General features: G+C 39.8%; 1 protein-coding gene across 1 annotated transcript in view; it reads right to left on the minus strand.

The window, feature by feature from the left end:
* The window catches only part of top3b (DNA topoisomerase III beta), a 77,236-nt gene extending 70,818 nt beyond the window's left edge, over nt 1-6,418 (minus strand). Inside the window, exon 1 of the mRNA XM_043716084.1 lies at nt 6,262-6,418. Coding sequence (XP_043572019.1) covers nt 6,262-6,331 — 70 coding nt within the window. The 5' untranslated portion in view covers nt 6,332-6,418. The remainder of the gene's footprint in view (nt 1-6,261) is intronic.
* Nucleotides 6,419-12,513: the final 6,095 nt, after the last annotated feature.

The following is a 12,513-nucleotide window of genomic DNA, read 5'->3' on the forward strand; positions in this document are numbered from 1 at the left end:
AAGCGCAGCAGGTCAGGCAGCATCCAGGGAACAGGAGAATCGACGTTTCGGGCATAAGCCCTTCCTCAGGAGGGCTTATGCCCGAAACGTCGATTCTCCTGTTCCCTGAATGCTGCCTGACCTGCTGCGCTTTTCCAGCAACACATCTCCGGCTCTGATCTCCAGCATCTGCAGACCTCACTTTCTCCTCATAGTAACTAAAATATACTTACGTAAATGAGAAATGAGCCATTCAACAATTTAATATGTAGGCGAAATTTCTTATATAAAAACACGAAGAACAAACAGCACTTTCAGTAGAATCTTTTGCAAATCCACAGTATTCTCTGGTACCTGCAGAGTCTATACTATGAGGATAACCATGTCTTTCTTCAAGGTAAGAATTTTCTATTATCAGGGTGATTTCTATATATACTCATAACATGTTACAAGGAGGAGTCCATTTAGTCTATCATGCCTATGCCAGATCTGAGTTTTAATCATATGTATTGTCAAGATTATAAAATGACTTTATACATCACTGTACTGCTACTGAAGAACGAGACAATGTCACTGGATTAGTAATTCAGAGACCTAGGTAAATGTGACTTAACAAGGAATAGCAAAAACAATAGGAAATGAGGAAATAACTTTGATAATGGATTGGATAAATGATCTAGTAGATTTATTTAAAATGTTTGGCTGTACTTCTGAGATTGTCAGATTTTTAATCAGGAAGGAAATCAAAAGTCATGGGGGATAAGGCAGCGGAGTTAATGATTATCAGATCAGCCATGATCTAATTGACTAGTGGTGCAGATACGATTGGCTGAATGGCCTGCTTCTGCTTCCATATTTTTTAGTTTTATAGTTTACCTGATGGGATGATAAGATGTTGGGTGAAGTAAGGGATAAGGCTGCAGAGTGACTAGCCATAATCTCCCAACCTAAACTTCAAAAGGACTCACATGGCTGGTGGACGGGCTGAGACATTGTAGATGAAGCTTAATGGAGAGAAGTGTGAAGTGAGACATATTGGTAGGAAAACTGAGGAAAGGTAATATAGACTAAAGAGCATAACTCTTAAGAGGTACAGGAACAAGAACACATGGCACTATCCGTGCACAAATTGTTACAGGTGACACACAGAGTGAAAAAGTGGATAAAAGACTCAATAAGATTCTAGGTTTGTTAGAAAATAAAGCAAAGGAGCCCTGATAAACTTTTATAAGATGCCAGTTTGGTGTCAATGGGCATATCGTGCCCATTTCTGGGCATCATACTTTAGAAAGCGTGCAAAGACTTAAGAGACTACAGAAAGTATTTACAAGAATGAAATTCTTATCTCTGGAACCAATTATGAGAATGGATTGAAGAAACTAAGGTTTCAGAAGCTGCTTCCTCTTCCCCTTCCACTGTCTAAAATATACTTCCACTTCTACTTCTGTTCAGTTCTGATGAAAGACCACTGACCTGAAACTTTAATTATGTTTTTCTCTGAAGATGCTGCTTGACCTGCTAAGCTTTTAAGGACTTTTTGGTCTTATTTCAGATTTCTAGAATCGCATTATTTTTCTTTTGAAAAAATGGAGATTTTTCTCCTTTAAGAGTAGAATGTTGAGCATAGATTTGATAGAGATGTTCGCAATCATGAATAGAGAGAAACTATTCTACTTGGTGAAGGGGTCAAAAACCAAAGGAAACAGACTGAATATGATTGGTAAAAGAATCAAAGATGATATGGAGATATTTTCTTATGCAGTCTGTAGAGTTGTAGAGATGTACAGCACGGAAACAGACCCTTTGGTCCAAATTGTCCATGCTGACCACGTATCCCAACCTAATCTAGTCCCACTTGCCAGCATCCATACCTTCAACCCTTCCTATTCATATATCCATCCAGATGCCTTTTAAATGTTGTAATTGTACCAGCCTCCATCATTTCCTCTGGCAGCTCATTCCATACACGTACCACCCTCTGCGTGAAAAAGTTGCCCCTTTGGTCTCTTTTATATCTTTCCCCTCTCACCCTAAACCTATGCCCTCTAGTACTGGACTCTCCCACCTCAGGGAAAAGATTTTGTCTATTTACTCTATCCGTGCTCTTCTGATTTTATAAACCTCTATGAGGTCACCCCTCAGTCTCCAATGCTCCAGGGAAATCAGCCCCAGCCTATTCAACTTCTCCCAATAGCTCAAATCCTCCAACCCTGGCAACATTCTTGTCAATCTTCTCTGAATCCTTTCAAGTTTCACAACATCCTTTCGCTAGGAAGGAGACCAGAATTGCACACAATATTCCAAAAGTGGCCGAACCAACGTCCTGCACAGCCTGTAGTAAAGATCTGGAATGACATTCTGAGAGGGTGATGAAGGCAGATTTAATTTGATAAGCATATGAAGGTAAAATAAAATGAAGGGACACAGGAAAAGAGTGGAGGTAGTGGAACCGAGCAGCAAACCATGATTTGACAGAAAACAAAAATAAGCAAACACTTGCCATTTGGGATAACCATGAATGCACCAATACTGCAGCTACAACTGCCTTAAATTTAGTCTCATATTATTTTAAGTGTGCACATTTCCCAGGTTTTCATTTAACAGGTTCATAGAAGTAAATTTTAACAACTAATTCTTTTCCAAGTGAAGCTGTTTAGACTCATCCAACCACACTGATTAACCACATTGTCCTAATGCCTTCTTTATTATTAGATTAGATTAGATTAGATTACAGTGTGGAAACAGGCCCTTCGGCCCAACAAGTCCACACCGCCTCGCCGAAGCGCAACCCACCCATACCCCTGCATTTACCCCTTACCTAACACTACGGGCAATTTAGCATGACCAATTCACCTGACCTGCACATCTTTATGTTTCAAAGTTTATCATTTTTCCATTTTCAGTCACTTGATTGAGAATTTTTAATAATTGTTCACCTTTGATTGTACTTAGCTGATTTGCCCGTACACATTTTACCCAAAACTCTTATGTTTATCCTCTCAGATGAAATTTGCAGAATACAGCTATATGGATGAATCATACTGTACGAATACTAAACATTCTATTCATCCAACACGAGAGCTTCAAATCCCAGCTTCAAAATACCTAGCAGGTCCTATTTGACCTCGGTTTCACCACAGTTGAAACCTGCGTCCACACTTGTCGTCTCTAGTCCAGATTCAGTAGAGGTTCCAAGAATAACACTTCCAAGGTTCAACTGCTGATATCCTGCCCCTCAACAAGTCTCACTGTTTAACATTTATTCACAAAATTGCTCATCTCTAATTGCCTAGAGGTCACATTGCCATGAGTTTAGAATCACATGTAGGCCAGACCAAGTAAGTAGATATCCTTCCATAAACACAATAGTGAGTCAGATGGATTTTTACAATAATCAATAGTGGTTACGTGGTTGACCTTAGGCTAGTTTTAATTCCAGATATTTTTCACTTGCGTTAAACTTAATTAACTGCCATGGTGAGATTCAAGCCCATGTCTCTAGAACATTAGCCTGGAGTTCTGTATAAGTAATCCAGTTATATTACCACTGTCCTTGCACTTATTGCCACATTTATTGAACTGTTTCTATTTTTAAAACTGATGTTAAAATCTTCCATCTCAAAATCCTTCCACAGTACCAACCAGCCCTCTATTCTCTCCCTCAGCTTTCAATTCTCCGACTCCAGCCTTTTGTCCCTACCTTTGTCCCACAATATGTCCTAGAGACCTCCAACCATTTTGGCCATTCCAGTTGAAAATAGCCTCACCTCTTAACCTTCTCCTTTCTAAAAACTACCTTTGCTAACTTCCCATGTATGGCTCAGCATATGCCTTTATTCTCCAATAACATCTAGGTTATAAAGTCTTTAAGACCATTTCCATGGCCGAGTCCCCATAAATGCATGAATCCCACACACTCCTCCCCAAGAAGAATGTTGGTCTTGAGAAGATAATAGTGAACCACCTTCTTGAAACTCTGTAGGTACACTCCCAGTGCTGTGAAGGAGCAGAATCCAAGATTTTGACCTACCATCAGAGAATTGCTGTACAGTTCAAGTCTAGATGGTGTATGACCTGAGGGGAACTTGCTGGTGGTGGTAGTTTCATGTATCTGCTACTCTTGTTCTTTTAGGTGTTGTGGGCACTAGTTCCAAAATTGTTGTTGAAAGAATCTTGGTCAGTTGTTGTATTGGATCTTTCAAATTGAAGTTGAGATAATCTTACCATGCCACAGGGCTTCCCTCTCTCATTAACGAGACATGACCTGGTGATGATTTACCCTGAGGGTCACCACGCCCCAAAGGGAGAGGTTGAGAAGGAGAGTTCTTCATGGTAATCTCAGCCAGTGTGGCAACTGAACCAAGTTGTTGGCATTATTCTGCATTGCAAGCCAACTGAGCTAACCGTCCAGCAGTGGTGGCTGGTGTGAGGCTGACGGGAGGCGGGATGGGCTTCAGGAGTAAGAAAGTAAATTACTCATCACAGAATAAACAACCTCTGATCCGCTACCGTAGCCACAGTATTTATAGAGCTTAATTATATAGTTATGTTTCTGGTCAACATTGATCATAGGGAATTCAGTTATGGCAACGCTGAGGAACACCCCCCAAGAGATTATTAGATTTTTTTTCATGCTGGACAGATCTCTTATTTTCAATATTTTGGCATCAACTATTCCCTGTGGTAATGGATTCCACAGGCTCACCACTTTTTAGGTGAAGAAATATCTCATCTCCATCTTAAATGTTCTACTCTGAATTCTCAGACTGTGACCCCTGGTTCTTGACACACCCACCAATGGGAACATCCTCCCTGCATCTACCCTGTCTAATCCTTTTAGAATTTTATAAGTCTTTATGAGATATCCCCTCATTTGTCTGAACTCCAGCAAAAATAATCCTAACCTAGTCAATCTCTCCTCATATGTCAATCCCACCATTCCAGGAGTCAGCCTGGTAAACCTTCGCTGCACTCCCTCGAGAGCAAGAAAATCCTTCCTCAGAAAAGAAACCAAAACTACACAATATTCTAGGTGTGGCCTCACCAAGGCCCTGTATTACTGCAACAACACATACCTGCTCCTGTACTCAAAACGTCTTGCAATGAAGGCAAACTTACCATTTGCCTTCTTTACCATCTGCTGGACCTGAAGGTAAACCAATGTTTACCTTCAGCGACTGGTGCACATGGACACCCAGGTGCCACTGCACACTCTCCTCTCCCAATTTACAATCACTCAGGTAGTAATCTGCCTTCTTGTTTTTGCTTTCAAAGTGAATAACCTCACATTTATCCAAGTTATACTGCATCTGCCATTGAATTGCCCAGTGACCCAAACTATCCAGATCATGCTGAAGGATCCTTGACACAGTTCACCCTCCTGCCCGATTTGGTATCATCTGCAAACTTTGAGATGTTACATTTTGTTCCCTTATCCAAATCATTAACATATATTGTGAATAGCTGAGGTCCCAGTACCAATGCCTCTGGCAACCCACTAGTTACTGCCTGCCAATTTGAAAAGGATCCACTAAATCCTACTCTTTGTTTCTTCTCTGTTAACCAGTTTTCTATCCTTCTCAATACACTTCCCCCAATCCCATGCACTTTAATCATACACAATAATCCCCCATGCGGGACTTTGTCAAACATCTTGTCAACTCTATTATATACATCTTCATAGAATTCCTGTACTTCATGTACTTATCTAAATATCTTTTAAATGCTGCAACTGTGTCCACATCCACTACTTCTTCTGGAAGCTTATTGCCCCTTGTGACTTTTTTAAAATCTTTCTCCTCTCACTTTAAAAATATGCCTTCAGCCTTGAAATTCCACACTCTATGGAAAAGATAGCTGCTATTCACCTTATTCTATACCCCTCATGATTTTGTAAATCTCTACAAAGTCACCCCTTCTAAAATAGGACACGTGAAATTTAGAAAAATCCGCTCAAGTCTCAGAACCAAAACGCATCCTCGATAATCAAAGATAGATTTGAATCATCTCAAATGTTGTGCCTGAGTTGTAAACGCCACAATCAGACTACACTAATATAGGGTACAAATTTTACAAAGTGAACAGATGGTTTCCAACGCGCTTTAATGTGCTATCATGGTACATCAAACTACTTGAGAAATAAAAGGAAATCGCCAGCTTCACACTCGCAAATAGCCACCGAAGCTGTGCCACAACTGGCCTCGGATCTGCCGCGAAAAAGCTGAGCTCGTAGGAAGGAGCCCACACATTCATACGGATTACTGCCGGTCCGGGATCACTTACCCCGCGACAGGATCTTGGCGATGGATTGAGCCAGAGACGGTTTCTCAGCCACCATCATCACCGTCTTCATGATGCCGGCCTCACTCAGCACAACCACTTCGCTCAGGCCGTCGGCATGACATCCACACACGAGCCTTCCGGCGCTCCTGACTAGACTTCCGGTTCCGGCCGGTTTCCATGGTGACCGCGGGGTCTGGCAGGTGATAGATGGCCTCTGCTCATTGCTGAGGGGGGCACTGGAAGCTGCGACCAAACCGAGGAAACCAGAGGGACTCTTCCAAAGAACAAAAACGTAAATCATTTACTACATATTTTGACAATCGGTGAAACTGATGTCTTATCACTTTTTTAAAAAAATGATAAGCCATGTTGTACATTAAAAAAAAATTAGAGCCACTTTATGAAAAGAATGGATCTGAACAAGAGCATTTTGGACAAGCTTCTGCTTTGATTGTTTTGACATCCCAGCAGCCCTATTCTGCCCATTTGTAAATGTGGTTTACAATATTATGATGACAGATAATTTATTTGTATGTCGATAAAGGGTTAAATATTGGCCCTAGCACACATCAGCAAAATTTTCCTTCTGTTATGGACCATTCTAACTTTTATCGTTTTTTAGAAGCAAGTGAAAGGAGCTGCATTCCAGATGCATTCAATTGGTTAATCTATTAGGCTTTAAGTAAACACACTTTATTCTGACACCACAGTTAAAATACAAACAAAAAAGGCATAACTTTAACTCTATTGAGATGCTTAACAAAATTATATATTATTTAACTACTATTCATTAACTGTTCCAATATAGCAGCATCCCATAAACATACCTTTGGCACATGCAAATTCAGCAAAACAATTTTTCCTCAATTGTGATCTCTCATCCAGGAGATGGAACACTGACGGAACGAATCTAGCAGCAGAGAGACAGCTGTATCCATCATCTTGCTGCAAACCCCAGCTTCAACAAAAACTAAAACTCTAGATCTGAGAGAGTCTGGCTCCACCCACTCTTGCTTTTTTGTGTAGTTTAGTTTTAAAAAAAACCTAAAGCTATTTACTCTGCTTTCCATGAAGCAAAGACCTCAGTGCAAGGTTTACAACACCCCTCTTCAAAAGAAACAGGACACAACAATTCTCTCTTAAAGGTACAGTTTATCACACTTTTGTTTTCAAAATTGTGTGGGATCTTTCATATCCAGTTGAACAAGTAGATGGGACACCAATTTAACTTCTCATCCAGAGGACAACACCTTTAACAGTGCAGCACTTCCTTAGTATTGCACCACTGTACCATCTTTGATGGTATTTGCCCAAAGTTGAAGCCTTAGAGTGGGATTGAAACACAGAACCTTGTAATTCAAAGGCCAAGAGAGCTTAACTGAGTCACAGCTGAAAAATAGCATCTCTGATTTACTTCACAATAGGGGAATGTCATTGTCAATTGTATTTTTGAATCTCTGGTGCGTGACTTGGAACACACAATCCCATAGCTCAGAAGCAAGTGTGCAACCCATTAAGCCAATGTACAATTTGTCATTGGCTTTTGTCTTATTATTGCTGTGTTCAATTTAGTGAACACTGAGAGAAAGCAGGACTCCTCACAATATCAGACTATTTCAACAATCAGCACCCATGAGAATGCAGCCATATTGCCACATTTAAAAGTGTTTTCTCTGAGATTAAGACTGTAGATTTTTCTCAAGATCTCCTTTGCTGCTTGATCTGATAACACTTTCAAATGTTCACATACCACATCATCGTTTAAAGTTAACTCAAGTATCCTTAATCACCATTTTAATTGAGATCAGGATGGAACTCAGACATGCCACTCAATGAAAACCAGGGTGTCAACAGTGTCTCTGAATAATACAGAGATACCATCTTTTCCATAAAACACAAAACTGAGACCCCCTTTCAGGTGGCTGCACACAATTGTATAACCAACACTTCAGAGAAGAACAGAAAGTCCTTTCCAGTGTCTTAACACCATACTTCAGGAAGATTGTGAAATAATTGGAGAACTTAAGAACAGGAGTAGACCATTTGAGCATACGCAACCATTCAGTAAGATTATGGTTGATCTGATTATTGGCCTCAATTCCGTTTTCCTGTCTGCAGAAGAGACTTACAACAATTGGTTGTAAGAGTCAGTTGTGTTTATACCAACTCTCCAAATGTGCATCATGACTCCTGCATTTTCCACATACCCTCACACATTTTTTCCATATAAATAATCATCCAATGCCATCTTGAATGCCTCAATTGAACCTGCCTCCAGCCCATCCCAGACTTAAACAATGCATGAGTAATTTTGTTTCACCTTGTATTTGTTTCATTTGCAAATCACTTTAAATCTGGACCCTTTTGCGTTTTTCCTGAGCAGGAACAGTTTATCTCTCTACATTATCCAATCCCCTTGTGATTTTGAAAACTTTCATCAGATGTGCTCTTAGCAGTTTTTTAAATCCAAGCAGAACAGTTCCAATCTCTCCAAATTGTCATAACTGAATTTTTTCATCTCTAGAATCATTCTTGTTAATCTCTTCAGCACTGTCTCAAATGTGTTCACATCCTTCCTATGGTATGGTACCCAGACCTTAATGCAAACTAGTTGAGATTTGACAAGTGACTTATGTAAGTTCGGCATCATCTCCTTGTGCTTTGTGCCCCCTGCCTGTATTAATAAAGCCCAGGATATTGTAAGTTTTATTAACGGGAGGTGATGGCCTGGTGGCTGGACTATTATTCTGGACTATTGATCCAGAGATCCAGATAATGTACTGAGGGACCTGAGTTCAAATCCCACTGTGGCAGATGGTGGAATTTGAATTCAATAAATAAAATCTGGAATTAAAAGTCTAATAATGACCATGAATCAATTGTCAGAAAACCCATCAATGCCTTTAGAGAAGGAAACTGCCATCCTTACCTAGTCTGGCCTACATGTGACTCCAGACTCACAGTAATGTGGTTGACTCTTAAGTGCCCTCTGGGTGATTAAAGAGAGGCAATAAATGCTGCCTAATCAGTGACACCCTTACCCTGTGAATGATATTTTTAAAAACGCGCTCTCCACTTGTCACATATATACCCAGTTCCTTATGCACCTTCACCCCCTTTAGAATTGTACCCCTTACGTTATTTTATCTGTTCATATTCTTCCTACAGAGTGTATCACCTCACACTTCCCTACATTGAACCTCATTTTCCATATATCTGTACACTCCACCACTTGTCTCTGTCCATCTGAAGTTCTACACTGTCCTTCTCAATGTTTACAATGATTCCAAGTTTTGTATGATCTACAAACTTTGAAATTGTCCCCTGCACATCAAAATCTGGATCAATACTATATCATGCATAGTAAAGATCCCAATACTGACTCTTCCTAATGAATCCACTTTTTTTGATATGACTACTAACTCTATTCTGAATAATTGTTTCTAGAACCTTCCCAATAATGAAGTCAAACTGGTTCAAATTCAACTTGGTAAATATTGAGCAGCAATTCAGATGTCACGTGGTCATGAAAGTGGATTTGTGAAATGGACAGCTATCTGATAAGTGTGAAGTGATCCACTGTGGAAGAAACAACATGGAGAGGCAACATAATCAAAATTTTAAGGGTCATGCAAGAGCAGAGTATTCTGGGTTTGTGCATTCACAATTTTTTGAAGATAGTAGAGTAAATTGATAAGCCTGTTCAGAAAGCATTTGGGATACTAAGTAAATATTGATTGTAAAAACCAGGAAGTCTTTATCTTTGCAAACCTCTGGTTCAGCCCCAGTTGGAACTATTGTTACAATTCTGAACACTGGACTTTAGGAAAAATTATATAGTCTTAGTGATGAGGTGGAGGTGCTGGTGTTGGTCTGGGATGGACAAAATAAAAAGTCATGCAACACCAGGTTATAGTCCATCAGGTTTATTTAAAATCACAAAGTTTTGGAGCAACACTCCTTTGTCAGGTACAGTGAGAGAGGCCTCACCGAGACAGGGTTTCTCGGCAGAGAGTTCAAAGGATTGTGCAATTGGTGTATTGGAGTGAACAAACCTAAAATGACTGAGGGAGAACTCTTTTTGAAAAGAGATGCAAGTTTCAATTGATTAAGATGCAAATTCAGAATCTGGTTCAAGTCACTGTCCCAAGATAATTATATTGTACAATTCAGTGTCAGACCTGAGAAGGTTGGGAAGTTGGGCAGATCTGATGCACTGGGACGTAGATACATTGGCAGACACAAAGATGTCTTGTAGACACAGAGAATGAGAAATACCAGAATAAATTCAAGGGGATAACATCAAAATGTTAAACAGGAAACACAACTTAAACATCTTCACAGTTTGAGAAACATCAATGACTTGCTGACTTTCCTTAAATATTTAGGTTATTGTCATGAAATTGATTCCAAAGTGTTTCCATTTTATTTATTTTCACTTTTTTCCTCAATGTCTTGAGAACATTGATTAATATGTTTTTGCAAAGTGACTCAGAAGTTTTTCCCTGGTAGGGAAGCACATCACTCATCAGATTACACATTCATAATCGCTCAGTTGGGATGAACTTCAAGCTTGAGTCAGAAGATGTTGACTTCAAATTTTATCCAAGGACCTAAGCACTTAGGGCATGATGCACAGTAGGAGGTGATAGCCTACAGTTGAGATAATAAACTGATATAATGTCTGTCTTTTCTGGCCGTGATGTGTTGGTGGATTTAAAAGATGAGCAAGGAATTCTCTCATGTTCTGGTTAACTCTGCTCACTCAGCCAACACCAACAGAAAACAGGCTAACTATTTATTTCATTTGCTGCTTGTGAGTTGACATAGTTACTTACAGGGTGAAGAATTCACTGTCTCATTCTGCATGGCACATGTGGGGAAAACTGGGATATGAGCAAGCACAAGAATGTGTTGGGGACAGAGAGATGGACAAACATACGATCAGCAGGGTTGAGCACAGAATCATAAAATTGTTACAGCATAGAAAGAGGCCATTCCGTCCAACATGTCTGCGCTGACTCTCCAAAGGAGCAATATACCTCGTGCTACCATCTGACTTCTTAGAATCATAGAATTCCTACAGTGCAAAAAGAGGCCATTCAGCCTAACCAGTCTGTACAGACCCACCAAAGAGCATGCCACTCACAATTTGTTTACCATGGCTAATCCACCTAGCATACACATCCCTGGACACTTTAGCATGTCCAATATACCTGTGCTGCATATCTTTGGACTGTGGGAGGAAACCAGAGCACCCAAGAGAAACCTCAAGGAGACACAGGAAGAATGCACAGTCTCCATACAGAACCCAGATCCATGGTATTGTGAGGCAGCAGGACTAACCACTGTGCCACTTACTTATCTTTTTCTTGTTTAGCTTCAGGTTCATGTAGCAAACTCTGTACAGCAGTCATACTAGATTTTGAATAAAAACCAAAAAAACTGTGGATGCTGTAAATCAAACAAAAGCAGAAATTGCTGGAAAAGTTCAGCAGGTCTGGCAGTCTGTGAAGAGAAATCAAAGTTAACATTTTGGGTCCGATGACGCTTCCTCAGAGCTGCTTCACTTGCCAGTAATCATCCTTTGCTTTGAAGGTAGTTGTTATGACACGGTTAAACACCCCCCCCCACCCCCTCACTTAATTTAAACCAGCAACACAGAGAAGATTTATCCCGTGCAGTAATCTGTGAAAAGTTGAGAGGTCAAGAGCTATTTAAAGTAAAATTTAACAACTTTATAATTAACTAACAACTATTTACAACTTCTTCCTCTAACCTATCTTTTACTTTCCTGTCTATAATAATAGTCTGATAAAACCCCCAAGTAAGATTTACCAAAAGTTCAAATTTCAAAACCAGGCAGCTGTCGAATCTTCCCTTTGTATATTCCTCTGTAGATTTTCTTCTTCTTAGGGATTTCTGTTTCACAGGTCATTGATAGATAAAGGTACCTTTAAGAGAGCTGAATTTTGGGTAGTCTGTACATGCTGCTGGCTTGATATTTCTCCCCCAACTGTTCAATTTGTTTAATATTTATACTCCAAAGCATTGGATTATTTCATTGATTTTAATATTGTCAATATACTAAATTCAAACTTGATTGGAGGTTGGTATTTTGGGGTATAATATAAACTGATTGGCCAAATTTGAATTTGTTTTTTTGTCTCACAGCAACTCAGCCAGTGCTAGCTGCTGGACTAAATGTTAGATTGTAAATTCTCCAGCTATCTGTGTGCTTGCTTAGTCCTT

The sequence above is a fragment of the Chiloscyllium plagiosum genome, chromosome 25 (assembly GCF_004010195.1).
Source record: "Chiloscyllium plagiosum isolate BGI_BamShark_2017 chromosome 25, ASM401019v2, whole genome shotgun sequence".
Lineage (NCBI taxonomy): Eukaryota > Metazoa > Chordata > Chondrichthyes > Orectolobiformes > Hemiscylliidae > Chiloscyllium > Chiloscyllium plagiosum.